The sequence below is a fragment of the Drosophila rhopaloa genome, unplaced genomic scaffold, assembly GCF_018152115.1.
Source record: "Drosophila rhopaloa isolate 14029-0021.01 unplaced genomic scaffold, ASM1815211v1 contig_178, whole genome shotgun sequence".
Classification (NCBI taxonomy): Eukaryota; Metazoa; Arthropoda; class Insecta; order Diptera; family Drosophilidae; genus Drosophila; species Drosophila rhopaloa.
In genome coordinates, this window is record NW_025335059.1 from 11,470,165 (window position 1) to 11,482,691 (window position 12,527).

General features: G+C 45.4%; 5 protein-coding genes across 8 annotated transcripts; 2 read left to right on the forward strand and 3 right to left on the reverse strand.

Moving 5' to 3' along the window:
- The first annotated feature begins 57 nt into the window (after positions 1-57).
- On the forward strand, positions 58-1,152 carry LOC108041975 (thialysine N-epsilon-acetyltransferase). Of its 2 annotated transcripts, none has more exons than XM_017120054.2 (4): positions 58-415; positions 477-528; positions 591-666; positions 741-1,152. In XM_017120054.2, the coding sequence occupies exons 1-4, from the start codon at positions 341-343 to the stop codon at positions 1,060-1,062; spliced, it is 525 nt and encodes a 174-aa protein (XP_016975543.1). In that variant the 5' UTR covers positions 58-340; the 3' UTR covers positions 1,063-1,152. The 2 variants fall into 2 exon arrangements, with proteins under 2 accessions (XP_016975543.1, XP_016975544.1); XM_017120055.2 differs by having other exon boundaries at positions 790-996.
- LOC108041972 (trafficking protein particle complex subunit 10) lies at positions 1,080-5,239 on the reverse strand. 2 transcript variants are annotated; one of them, XM_017120049.2, is made up of 7 exons: positions 5,070-5,239; positions 4,793-5,016; positions 2,735-4,735; positions 2,056-2,670; positions 1,656-1,998; positions 1,561-1,566; positions 1,080-1,411 (listed from the first exon to the last, which is right to left on the reverse strand). In XM_017120049.2, the coding sequence occupies exons 1-7, from the start codon at positions 5,092-5,094 to the stop codon at positions 1,182-1,184; spliced, it is 3,444 nt and encodes a 1,147-aa protein (XP_016975538.2). In that variant the 5' UTR covers positions 5,095-5,239; the 3' UTR covers positions 1,080-1,181. The 2 variants fall into 2 exon arrangements, with proteins under 2 accessions (XP_016975538.2, XP_016975539.2); XM_017120050.2 differs by lacking the exon at positions 1,561-1,566 and having other exon boundaries at positions 5,070-5,238.
- A 321-nt stretch (positions 5,240-5,560) lies between these two features.
- On the forward strand, positions 5,561-8,695 carry LOC108041979 (small G protein signaling modulator 3 homolog). The gene is made up of 3 exons (XM_017120062.2): positions 5,561-5,784; positions 5,862-6,384; positions 6,451-8,695. Exons 1-3 carry the CDS (start codon positions 5,719-5,721, stop codon positions 8,274-8,276), a joined length of 2,415 nt encoding a protein of 804 aa, XP_016975551.1. The 5' UTR covers positions 5,561-5,718; the 3' UTR covers positions 8,277-8,695.
- LOC108041981 (DNA-directed RNA polymerase II subunit RPB7) lies at positions 8,602-9,505 on the reverse strand. The gene is made up of 4 exons (XM_017120066.2): positions 9,386-9,505; positions 9,009-9,329; positions 8,809-8,946; positions 8,602-8,753 (listed from the first exon to the last, which is right to left on the reverse strand). Exons 1-4 carry the CDS (start codon positions 9,395-9,397, stop codon positions 8,703-8,705), a joined length of 522 nt encoding a protein of 173 aa, XP_016975555.1. The 5' UTR covers positions 9,398-9,505; the 3' UTR covers positions 8,602-8,702.
- A 154-nt stretch (positions 9,506-9,659) lies between these two features.
- Positions 9,660-12,209, reverse strand: LOC108041980. Of its 2 annotated transcripts, none has more exons than XM_017120063.2 (3): positions 11,901-12,209; positions 11,562-11,779; positions 9,660-10,899 (listed from the first exon to the last, which is right to left on the reverse strand). In XM_017120063.2, exons 1-3 carry the CDS (start codon positions 11,955-11,957, stop codon positions 9,945-9,947), a joined length of 1,230 nt encoding a protein of 409 aa, XP_016975552.1. In that variant the 5' UTR covers positions 11,958-12,209; the 3' UTR covers positions 9,660-9,944. The 2 variants fall into 2 exon arrangements, with proteins under 2 accessions (XP_016975552.1, XP_016975554.1); XM_017120065.2 differs by having other exon boundaries at positions 11,562-11,751; positions 11,901-12,207.
- Between the last annotated feature and the right edge of the window lie 318 nt (positions 12,210-12,527).

Here is a 12,527-nt window from a genome sequence, read left to right on the forward strand (position 1 = left end):
ATTAAAATTAATGTAAGGTATCGGTTTTTAGTAAGTGGTACTTGCAAGGAAAAACTTGTTTCTAATATTTCTTTTAAAATATGTCAAATTGGAGTGTTGAAGCTAACAAATTTTCTTATTTCTATGTAACCCACTTAAATATTTATAACTTTCTACAAGCATATTTGTTTGTTCTTTACCTATAACCAATATAAGTTTTAGATTCTATTTAAATTTTAAGTAATCAGGAATATATTCACAGAATTATCGCGCATCTCTATTTATTAGAGGTGTTTGTCGAAAAGATAAGCTTATTCGATCATAATCTGTACAACACAACATACATACATAGATCGAAACAATGTCGAAATCCGAGGAGCTCACATTTCGGCGTGCTAAAGTTGATGATATAAAAGATGTGCTATCCATGATTCAAGTTGAGATAATTAACATTCCCAATTTTTCGAAATATAAAAACGAGTTTTTAATTGATTTAGGAACTGGCCGACTTTGAGAAAATGAGCGGTGGTCCGCAGCTTACCGAGGAGGGTAAGAAACTCCTTTTTAAAGAAAGTATGTAATCCATTAAATTTTATGATATCTATATACAGATCTTAAAAGGGATGCAGGACTAACTGGGGGTCAAGAATATTGTGAAGTTTATGTACTAATAGACAACTTTACTAAGTGAGTAGAACAAATATTTTATAACGGGAGAAGGAATTAATAATCTTTTTATATTGGTTTATTTACATTATCAGCCAGACAATTGGCTACTCTATTTGCTACAAGGCTTACTCTACTTGGCAGGGTCGCTACTTCTTCGTCGAGGACATCTATGTGCGCCCAGAGCACCGAAAGCGTGGTGCCGGAAAGCGAATCTTTCTGGAGGTCTCCGCCCGAGCAGTAGAGCTCCAATGCCCGCGCCTGGAATTCAATGTTCTAGAGTGGAACCCAGCCCGCCAATTCTACGAACGCCTTGGAGCCGTGGATTTGACAGCCAAAGAAGGCTGGCACTACTACCGCGTTGAAGGACAGCAGCTGACAAAATTGGCTAAGGATCTGGCTGCTTACAAATCTTGATGGTATTTTCTATTTTCACTTCTTTATATTAGAAAGATAAATAATTAATAATACTTGACCGTGGGCCTTATGTATATGCTACGAGTACATTGCAATTACTTTATATTCAATTTGGCTTCTCACTGATCTCCGGCCACACTTGCTATAACATGGATCTGCATGCTCTTTGTGGAGTTGTAGACTTGTCCGGGCGGAAAGGGATGCACCTTGGAGTGGGCATCGGTCTTGCTCTTGCCGCCGGCTGTGTACTTCGACAGTCGAATGCTGGGCATCGGCAGGAAGCCGGTACTCAATGGCATCACATCCAGGGATATAGAATGACTGTCCACGTCCTTCATGGAAACCACACCTGGAAGCATCAGTAGAAAATAGTTAGGCAACCAATTACAACAAATTAGAAGATAAAAGTAAAGCAAATTTTTAATATTGTTAAATGTTTCCAATTAAAAGCAAGGGAAAATCTAGTTAGTGCTACGTGTCTCCTATTCCAGAACTTACCCATTTCTTAAATTGCAAAAGTGAATCGTGTGTAGAAAAATCAGAATTAAATCATAAGCAAAGACCGACGGAAAACAAAAAAGACTTCAACTCACCCGCTGAGCGACCGCAGACTGCCCACAAATTCTGATCATTGAGTACTTCGTACATCAGATCCGTGTAGGGATTCTCATGGATCTTGGTTATCTTCAGGTTCAGGTTGCACACGGTGCGCAGGCGGCATAACTCATTGGGTTCCAGCTGCGCCTGCAGCTTGAAGAGCGTTGTGTAGTCCACCAGATCAAAGGCGCATCCATAGGTTCTCCACACATCCGGTTGCGATAGTGGAGCGTATTTTATTACAAAGTGTACTTTGACGACGGGCAGCTCGTGCTCCGTTTTGAGGGGCTCGACTTGGATTTCATATAGATACGTGACCGTTAGGGATTTGTAGATTTCCTTCAAATTACGAATGGGAACATTAGAAGGCATCAGACTACATCGCACTCGACTTACAATGGGCTGATGAGGCTCGGGATTCAGGTCAAGCAATTGAACACCGGGTACATCGCACTTGACCTGAGCATGTTGCAAAAGGAGATCTGCGTCTAGACCCTTCATGATCACCTGTAAAAACTTTTGGGTACCGCACGTGTGAAGCCGGCAAGTGGCCTCCATGCCTGGTTGAAACTCGACGGATATTGGCAGCTCAGTGCGGGACCAGGGGCATGTTAGGGCAATGTGGTGCTCATGGTGTTTAGACACCTTCCGACCCGGCATATCCGTCAGAACCTCCAGAGGTATTTTGCGTTCCTCAAACGATTTGAAGTGCAACAGCGGTACCTGCAGCAGACTTTCAAAGGATGCGTCATTATTATATGCTGCTTCATCATCTATGCTCAGTGCCTGGCGTATGCGTAGGTTCTTGGAGCAACGCAGTGTGATTTTGGCGTCGGGCGGAAAGATGAAACTTCCGCCGGAAACATTCAAGGTAATAGGCTGTACTATACCAGCTATAAGAGTTTTGAACTCCAACGTGGCGCTGGCCGGCTTGGTGCTAATCTCAAAGCTGGGAGGAGTAAACGGCAACTGTTCGGACAAGAACTCCAGGCTGGACATGCTGACGCAGAGCTGAAGGAGACACACAAATGATATTTTAAAAAATGGATCACAAATAACCAGAAGTACCACCTGCCTGTTTGAACTGCCAGCTGCCCACTCGCGTGGCCTTTGCCTTGAGGTCCACCAAATTGACGCCTGGTTGAAGGGCAATGTTCTCCGCCTGGACAAAGTTGGTGAAGTCCGCCTGGACACTGGGCGAAAGCTTCCGCTTGGTGCTGCTGGTGCGACGCACAGGTTGCTTGCTCTTGGGCATGTCGCAGGACACCGCCGCAGAGTGCAAACGATTGTCCTGTTTGTAGACAAGTTGCAGGGACACATTCAGGCGACTCTTTGACTCTTTGACCTTCACTGCCGACGGAGCGGAAGTCAGAGAGACGTTTTCCATGGCTAGCTCCAAAGGGGCCGCTTGTAGCTCATAGCAAAGCTTAATATTTTCAGCCACTATCCCACGCGGGTAGAGGCTTTCCACTTTCAGCTGCACTAGGATGTAATCATCTTGTATAATAGGTTTCTGATTAACAACCTCAATGTCCAGGACGCGAAAGTGATCTTCTAGCACACAGAAGTTTGCATTCTCCATGGACGGCTGAGCCGATAGAGTTGTCCTCAAGGTTTTTAGGGATTTAAGGAACTCGTCAAAATAGAAAGTTCGTACCAAAGTCTCCAGTTCGGCACAACACGATATAGAGCTGCAAGTCTTGGTATAGGCCAGCGAGTCGCCCATCTTGCGGTAGCAGTTGGCCAGCTCAAGCAGCGTCTGGGAGCTCAACATATGCCAGTTTTCGGCCTTCAGTTCCCTGAGAAGATCCGTGAAGAATCCAACTGCCTTATGCGGTTCATTTAGGGCACAATAGAAGTTTCCCAGATCCAAGCCCACTAAACGAGCTGACCGCAAACGGGCTACATGTTTGTAAGTACTGATGGCCAACTCTGCCAGCTCCAAGTAAAGCTTCTGGAAGGCCTGATTAGAGCCCAATGCCTCCTTTAGCTGCTCGGCCGCTGATTTTTTTGGTTTGCGATTGGGAGAACGTTCCCGGAGCTGAGGTGTCGCCTGCAGGAACTGCCGCTGCTCCGGCGGGGCATCTCCTATACCCGACGACAGCTGCACCACTATGTGAAGCTGCTCTGAAGTGGGCGTACTGCCGGGCAAAAGTCCGCACAGCTTGCCCAGCTCATAGAGTTTGTCTTTGGCCAAGTTCCAAATGGGAGCACAATGCTGGAAACAGGTAACCTCATTCGGCTCCATGGCCTGTTCGCACAGCTGTAGAACCTCCAGGGCGCAAACGAACTCCCAGCAGCAAAGAGCGCCCTCCTGGCACTCCAGCTTAATGAATTCCACCTCGCGTAGTGTGGAGAAGAGGAAGTTAAGAAGCCTTTTTGCGATCTCTGGAATGTCGTTGCAGCTTAGTAGCAGATAGGCCTGTCTTTCAAACAGGTAATTCCGGAACTCCAACAGGGAGACGCTCTCGTCACGGATCTTGTTGCGCATTTCGAACCGGTCCGGCCGGGTTAAGCAAATGCCATGGAATGCGTCCAAGGGCCGCCGAAAATGGTTTAGCCACTGCTGCTTATCGTTGAGGCCAGTGTGCGTTATGAACTGTGAGAACATAGCGTCAAGTTCGTCGTACTGTATCAGCGCCTCGGTGGGGAGTTCCAATTTTTCAAAGATCAGCGCCAAATCCTCCTGCATGAAGAAATACTGGCGAAAGTCCCAGCCATCTAAATTCCTTTTTTCCCGCTTGCTTCGTATGAGTTCTTCGTACTTGACAATGTTGCGATTGTAACTGGTGAGCATTAGGAACCGGATGCGCTGAACCAGGCAGCGGAAGGACTCGGTGGACTTCTGCTCAAACTTGGCTGGGTTCAGGACGGAGATGCAGCGATCGTCGTTCTTGGTGCTGAAGTCCAGACGTATCTTGTCCAGCACCGTTGTGCGTGGCATAAAGTTCTTGGTCTTCCTCATGTCCAGTGTCTCCACCAGCAGAATCATCCAGTCCGAGATGCCGTAGCTAGTCAATAATTTAAGCCAAGTATCAATCTCCTCTCTGATGGTGGCCTTATACGTGTCAACGTCCTTGAATGAAATTTAGTGGAGGTGAGTTTATGGTTTCTTTACGTTTGTCAAACTCACATTGCATTCCGTGACAAAGATGTGCAGTATTGGATGCTCCAAAATGCTCCAGTCACCTGTTTTGTACTTCTCCAGGGCAGACACATTAAACTGCTGGGTCTGGGCTTCCAGGCGAACATGTTTCGTGGGGCGTTGGAAAGTGCGTCTCCACTCGCAAGTGTCCAAAGGGATTGCATTTAGGATTTGCGACTCCAGCGAACGAAACAGCGGGCCCGAGCCGGAATCTGTAAGAAAAATCATTAAAAGTGCATGCTTTTTAATATTGTTTGCAACTCACATGTAATAATGGGTTTTATCTGCATTGTTTTTGTCGTATTTTTGTTTATTTCATTGGATTATCGAAAGCCACCCAACTTTCTGGGCCAAAACAGCTGATTTTGCAGTACAGCGAGGGCGTGGGAATCGATTGTGCCTTTCTGTTTCTGTTATCAGTTATCGGCTGGCCAATGGTTAACTTATTTAAATTCTTATTAAAAGCTAAAACCAAATAACACAATTAAATAAAATGAGGTAAACCAATATTTAAATTTATACCCATTTCTGGGTATTCAACAGGTGTTCTTTGAGCATCCCTAGTCATGGACGTAGCCATGGGGACCTAATGGGGTAAACTAGAAATTATTATTCTGCTTAAAGAGACATACTTTATTTTAAGTTAATTATTTAAGTAATTTATTTTATTTAATTTTTATTTATGGGACTTACAACACCCATGATCCCATTTTCCCAGCCTTTGTCAGCATGGCTAAAAATCGATACCACCTACTATCGCCTATCGAACAGCTGACAGTGAAACTTTGGTAGCCAATTGGAAACAATGCAGGGCGAAAATTAAAATTAGGCTTAACACACCAACAAAAGACACTTGCGATACACTTTGGCTGAATGCTCGACCAGGACACGGCAGGAAACTAGGCAATCCCAGCATGGACATGGCCAGGAGCATCTTTGGCCGCGATCATGAGGGTTACGTGGGCCGTGAAGAGCATACGGTAAGCGCAAATTGACCAGAAAAGATTGCTTATCATGGTAATTAATATTTATCGTTCCACCTTCCCACTGCCAACAGCGCAAACTGCAGAACTTGGGCTCGGAAGACGATCTTGGTGAGCTGCCGCCCATGATGGAGGCACTAAGTGTTGTGGATGGACTGCGGCCAAATCCGGGGGGACCCTTCTCGGCCCTAACTGCCTCAATGTGGCCCCAAGAAATACTAGCCAAACTGGGCGGTGGCGCAGAGCTGGCCTCGGGTCCAAACGACCAGCCAGAGTACCGCTTCGATGAGTTCGGCTTCCGGGTAGAGGAGGAGGACGGACCGGAGCAAAGCTCAAACAAACTGCTCAGCATCCCGTTCGTGGAAGACGACCAGCAGCGGCTGCAGTGGATCGCGCACCTGGAATTCTCGCACAACAAGGAAGCCACAGAGTTGAGTTGGGAGCATGTGGATGTTTTGCTCCCACGCACCGAAAAACTGCGCAACATGGTCCGCCAGGGTATCCCCCACACCCTCCGAGCCCAGATGTGGATGCGCCTGTCTGGTGCGATGGCCAAAAAGCAGAAGAGCGAGACCAGCTATCATGATATAGTCAAGGGTAGGATTCGACATTAAAAAGGAACCTTTACAAATATTAATTTTTAATTCTATAATCTTTTGCTAGCCTCTAGCAATGACCAGTTAATGACTTCAAAGCAAATCGAAAAGGACCTACTTCGTATTCTGCCCACAAATGCCTGCTTCAGCAATCCGAACGGAACGGGCATACCCCGCCTACGCCGCATCCTGAGGGGCATCGCGTGGCTCTTTCCGGATATTGGCTATTGCCAAGGCACTGGCGTGATCGTGGCCTGCCTGCTGCTCTTCATGGAGGAGGAGAATGCCTTTTGGATGATGGCCACCATTGTAGAGGACCTCCTGCCAGCCTCCTACTACAGTTCCACGCTGCTAGGCATACAGGCGGATCAGCGCGTGATGCAAACGCTCATAGCCAATTACCTGAGCAGTGTGGACGAGTCGTTGCGGAAGCACGACATCGAGTTGTCGCTGATTACGCTACACTGGTTCCTTACCCTGTTTGCTAACGTGGTGCATATGAAGATTCTGGTGCGAATCTGGGACTGGTTCTTCTACGAGGGATCCATTGTGCTCTTTCAACTGACGCTGGGCATGCTCAAAGTGAAGGAACAGGATTTAAAGCACCTCGAAAACTCCGCTCAGATCTTCAACTCACTTTCGGACATTCCTGGCGAGGTCACCGACGTCGAAGTGCTCTTCCGCCAAGCCCTGGAGGTGGGCGGATCCCTTAGCCAGACGGTAATCGACACCCATCGTCGTCGGCACCTGGCGTACCTTATGGCGGATCAAGGCCACCAGATAGGTAACCCGGAGGCTGCACCCAATCTTCCTAAGCAGCAACTAGCCCGACGACAGGTACGCAAGAGCAAGTCTATCTTGGAGGCCTTTCTCTTTCGCGGCGACGCCAGCGAAGGGGATCAGTTGAAGAACAAGAACATTCGCCAAACCGAAATCTTGGTGGACCTAAGGGAAGCTATACTTAAAGTGGGTCGCCACTTCATAACCATTGAGCCAAAGCTTTCCGGCCACATACAGCTGACTGCCAACTACAGCACCGAGTCGCATGCCAAGGACCATGAGAACTTTATCAACGTAGCCAGAACACGGAAGCGTCGGGCCAAAGCCTTGCACGATTTCGAGCGGCACGACGACGATGAGTTGGGCTTTCGGCGTAATGACATTATCACGATCATCAGCCAGAAAGACGAACACTGCTGGGTGGGTGAACTCAACGGCCTGCGCGGCTGGTTTCCGGCCAAGTTCGTGGAGCTGTTGGACGAGCGGAGCAAGCTGTACACCTCGGCGGGGGACGATGCCATCTCGGAGACGGTGACGGACCTAGTGCGTGGCACTTTGGCGCCGGCCATCAAGGCCTTTCTGGAGCACGGCATGAAGAGGCCCACGTTCCTGGGCGGACCAATCCACCCATGGCTGTACATTGAAGAGGCGGCCACACGGGAGGTGGAGAAGGACTTCGAGTCGGTGTACAGCCGCCTGGTGCTTTGCAAAACGTATCGCCTTGATGAGGATGGCAAGGTGCTTACGCCCGAGGAACTGCTTTACCGCTGCGTCCAGGCCATCAATCAGACGCATGACGATGCCCATGCCCAGATGGACGTAAAGCTGCGCTCCCTCATCTGCCTGGGTCTAAATGAGCAAGTGCTGCATCTGTGGCTGGAAGTGCTGTGCGCCTGCCAGGAGGTCGTACAAAAGTGGTACCATTCGTGGAGTTTTATCGACTCACCCGGCTGGGTACAGATCAAGTGCGAGCTGCGCATACTGTCGCAGTTCGCCTTCAACCTGAATCCCGACTGGGAGCTGCCCCCAAAGCGCGGCAAAGAGTCTCAGCCACTTAAGGACGGAGTGAGGGACATGCTGGTGAAGCACCACCTCTTTTCGTGGGATCTGTGAGGCCCGTTCCTCCTTTGTATAGAATTCCACATTCGTTTGCAATCGGCAGCTTATCCAATATCTCATTCGCCTCGTTTCAATCATTTCCATGTGCAATCGCAATCGTTTGAATCAATCGCTTTTTAAGTACTTCTTTGTTGTCGTACGCCTAACTTAAGTGCTTTATCATAACGATCTTTAGCTGTAACTATGACTTTTAATTCGCCCTATGTATAGCTCGAGCCGTTTGTTTACTTATCGTCCATCCATTATTATAAATCCTAGACCACACACCACTCTACTAAATTACAAATGTAACGTACCTTTAAATTGAAATCAAATCTTATAAAGTACATACATATTTATTACTATATACACATAGATGTTTAACTGTCTAAATGCATTTCATTAAAGTTTAATATATATATTTAAACTGTACAAACGTTTCTAGTTGCACACCAGACCCAGATAGTCATCCATTAACGTGCCAATGGCAAACTATGAGAAATGGAAATTAGAATGCGAAAAAGACCGTATTTACAATAAAACTTACGATCCCCGTTGCGTCCACTCGTGTTCCCACGATCTTGAGCCGTATTTTGTCCTCTCCGGATATGACCACGTCCTCATCTTTGCTCTTGTAGCATGGCGGATTCCCATTTGGACAGAATTGCATATCGGCGGGAATAGACTGGAATAGTAAACACTTGGTAGTACATCATTTCGAGACTTTAAATATGTCATTTCACCCACATGATGAGAAATAAAGCAGGAAAGCGGACCGATCTCTGCAAACATTCCCACTTTGTTAATCTGCTTGACAACCGCGTCTAGCACTTCGCCCTTAAACGGACGAAAGACGATGGCTTTGTACTTCACTGGGTAGACCACAAACCCCTGGCCCGGCTGAATGACACCGGAACCGATCTGGTCTATCGTCGTTACGGCTATCACGAATCCGTACTTTCCGGTGCAGGTGCCCTCCACCTCGGAGTAGAGTTTCTGCTTCACGGTTTCCAGCAGTTGTGGACCAAAGTAGCGTGGATGCAACAGGATCTCATGTTCCAGCGATATCTGAGGCGGATACAGATTAGAGCGTATTTGTTGGATCCCGGAATAACGAGACTTACGTGGTAAAACATTGTTAATTATGTTTTTTTTTTTGGTAATTAACTAGAATAAACAGCCGGAACCGCTTAAAAGACGCTGCTGACAGTGTGACCGTACTTCGGAAGCAAATTAAACCAATTTTAAGGAAAAATTTACCGCCAATGTTAGTAATGATGTAGTTAGGGCGGAACATTTGAATGAAGTTAACAGTATGCTATTTAAATATTTCATTCAATTAGTTAAAGTTTTATTGTTTCCATTTTATAATCTTAGCTACAATAAAAAGACATTTCGTTTCCATCAATTTAAAACAAATTTATTGTTAGACACTCAGCGAAATAAACGATTGATTCTTGTAGGAATACCTGAAATATTAAGCTGGTGATTCACAACTAATTACCCTAGAGATCTCCAAAATACCATTTTCCATGATCCTTATTACCACAATTACATTGCATAATAATTGATAATCTCACAAAACAACACAATCTAATCAAAGACCAATATAATTATATGGATTATATTGGTCTTTGGCAAAACCAATGTATGGGCGTTACGCATCTTAGAGATTATATTGGTCTAATCATATTTAAAGCCCAATGTGAAGTCTTGGGCCTCGCCTCCGTTTCGGAATATCCGCACGTAAGCGGACTTGAAGCCAAACTTCAAAATGGCCATGTAGGGCAAGTAATAGGTCAGCACATCCACCAACCAGACACGGAAGTTCAAGTACCATCGCACCAGGGCATACCTGTGCAGATAGGTGACCAGGAACAGGCCGTAGCTGACGATGAATCGATCCCACCATCCCATGTCGTAATAGTGCAGTTTCTGCTTGGGATCTTGTTTCACTCCATTTTCATGATCGAAGCTATAGTACTCGTAGCCCTTGACGCAGGCCAATCGCTTGGTGAAGAATATGTTAGCGTCCACTGAGAACATAGTGTTCATGTGCCAAAGCCCGTTAATCAGGGCCTCCGTCATCCGGTAGAAATCATCGCTGGTGTTTCCCAAAGCTGGTTCGTAAACCTTTCGCATGACAATGTCTAATCGAAGCTTGGACTCCGCCCAGTTCCTGCCGCAGATGTTGTACTCATCCTTGATCCCCAGCAGATGACCCAGCACACGCCACATATGCGTGGTGGCCTCTAGGAAATCTTGGTCGTTCAGCTGTATGCGATGTGCCCCCATCGTTATGAAGCCAATGAATCCGAACTGGGTCAGGGCCAAATCCTTCTGGGTGATCTGTCCAGCTCCTCTGCGGGCACATGCGTGACTGGAGCGGCTGTGAGCCTGTCGGACAGCCGCAATGCTGGTCCAAAACCTGCTCGAGCGGTCCGCAATATTATGGTTGTACCATGCTTGCGTGTGGAAAATAGTGCGCACATAACGACGGTAAGCAGTGAACGCTGTCGAGGATTGACGGGTGCAAGAGAGCACTCGGAGAATTGAGGGAACAGCCAGCACTGCAATCAGACCTGCCAGCATTCCGGCATTCATCACGAAGCGATATTTGCTGAAATAGCTCTGACCACTGCGGGGTAAAGTGAGAAGTTAATTACAAGTTAATTACTTGTACACACAATGGCGATAATAATACTTAATTCAAGATCGCATTCCTTATTCACATAAAAAATATTCCTATATATAAATAAGATTATATAATAATTGTAAATAGCAACTCAAGAAAGTTGAGTTGAAAGTTGGAAAAATATATACATTTTTAGTTCGTTCTGCACTTTGTTCTTTATCTTTTATTAAAAAACTAAATCGAGAAACAGCTAACAAAATAATTAATACTTTGAACTGGTTTCCCCAAGTATAATTAAATAACATTCTAAGTCGATGTACATTTTCAAAGGTCTATCTGGATTTTAAGACGTTTTCTCATTAAATTTATTTAATTGTAATTAAACCAAAGTTAATTTAAGAAAATATTAAGTTGACATATATAAACTAGAACAAGAGTTATGTTTTCAGTAATTGAGATCTCATTTCAGTTGTTAGCTGCTTTGTAATCTTAAAAATTATTGAAATCAGAAACCAAGGTCATATATGAACAGTAATTATTCATTAGTTTTTATAGTCGTTATCGCAATTGTTCATACTAGTTCATGATACATGATACATGTATATATGTATATGTACATATATGGTATATTATAAACCGATTCAGTAATGGGTCAAGCAACTCACCGCCTGAACAGCTGCTCATCGTACCATGAAGGTAGTTCGAGATCCGCCCCGCTGTCGCCCTCCTGACTTCCGTCCTTCAGCAAGTGCGCCAGGTAATCCTCCGGATCCTTTAGATCCAGGAGTTCCTCTTCCCTGGCTGCTTTATGCCCATCTTTGGAGTCCGGCGCCGACTGCATTTTCCCACTGTCCCCTGGAAAGTGGTGACCAAAGAAAACGAGCTTGAGGGCCAAATCCGGATTACACAAGTGAAAGAAGAGACAAATAAAATCGGTCGGCGTGCCAAGAGAGAAAGTTTCTTCTTCGAGGCGCGCTACCCAATCAAATCCACTGTGCACTTACACGTTTCACGCTCTGTGGGGTCGGGGAATTTGGATGAGCTGCTACTGTTCGATCCATCAACCTGCATGTCGGCTTTATTATTGCTTGTTAAACTATTTAGCAAATACACCAGTTAAGCTCGTTATGCGCAAAAACATTTTACACCCACAAAGGGGAGGTTGAGATGGAATATGATTCACGGCTGTTTGGAATCGCAGCGGTCAGAGAACTAAACTGCAACTGCCGCAGAGGCCCCAACAAATAGTCATCCTAAGCCGGTCATTGGCGCCTAAACGGGTTTCAAACTATCAAGCTGATAACGAATATAGTAAACAGCTCTATTTGTTTATGCAATTTAGTGCGACCGCACGTGCAACCGTTAGAATATACCAATATACTTTAAAAAATATACCTAATTTAATAATATTACTATTATTAACCATTTTAATACAAGCAAATTAAATTCAGAATTATCAGGCAGGGACTGAACATAATGATTGTAAATCTATAAGTCAATCCTTTTTTGTTTTCAAATTTGTAGTTTTTTGTTATATTTTAAAATTAGTATAAAATAGGTTTTTCCGTTTTAATAAATTTAAGTTTTTTTTTTAGGTTGGATTTTTATATGTTTCTATATTCATTCAATAT

Coding starts and splice junctions, on each gene's coding strand:
- LOC108041975 (XM_017120054.2), top strand. CDS start 341: ATGTCGAAATCCGAGGAGCTCACATTTCGGCGTGCTAAAGTTGATGAT. Junction 529..590: donor TCCGCAGCTTACCGAGGAGG/GTAAGAAACTCC, acceptor ATCTATATACAG/ATCTTAAAAGGGATGCAGGA. Junction 667..740: donor CTAATAGACAACTTTACTAA/GTGAGTAGAACA, acceptor TTACATTATCAG/CCAGACAATTGGCTACTCTA.
- LOC108041972 (XM_017120049.2), bottom strand. CDS start 5,094: ATGCAGATAAAACCCATTATTACAT. Junction 5,017..5,069: donor GATAAAACCCATTATTACAT/GTGAGTTGCAAA, acceptor TTTTTCTTACAG/ATTCCGGCTCGGGCCCGCTG. Junction 4,736..4,792: donor TCTTTGTCACGGAATGCAAT/GTGAGTTTGACA, acceptor ATTTCATTCAAG/GACGTTGACACGTATAAGGC.
- LOC108041979 (XM_017120062.2), top strand. CDS start 5,719: ATGGACATGGCCAGGAGCATCTTTGGCCGCGATCATGAGGGTTACGTG. Junction 5,785..5,861: donor TGGGCCGTGAAGAGCATACG/GTAAGCGCAAAT, acceptor CACTGCCAACAG/CGCAAACTGCAGAACTTGGG. Junction 6,385..6,450: donor CTATCATGATATAGTCAAGG/GTAGGATTCGAC, acceptor ATCTTTTGCTAG/CCTCTAGCAATGACCAGTTA.
- LOC108041981 (XM_017120066.2), bottom strand. Junction 8,947..9,008: donor CCTGCTTTATTTCTCATCAT/GTGGGTGAAATG, acceptor TTACTATTCCAG/TCTATTCCCGCCGATATGCA. Junction 8,754..8,808: donor GAGTGGACGCAACGGGGATC/GTAAGTTTTATT, acceptor CATTTCTCATAG/TTTGCCATTGGCACGTTAAT.
- LOC108041980 (XM_017120063.2), bottom strand. CDS start 11,957: ATGGATCGAACAGTAGCAGCTCATCCAAATTCCCCGACCCCACAGAGC. Junction 11,780..11,900: donor CCCCACAGAGCGTGAAACGT/GTAAGTGCACAG, acceptor TTGGCCCTCAAG/CTCGTTTTCTTTGGTCACCA. Junction 10,900..11,561: donor GATGAGCAGCTGTTCAGGCG/GTGAGTTGCTTG, acceptor TTTACCCCGCAG/TGGTCAGAGCTATTTCAGCA.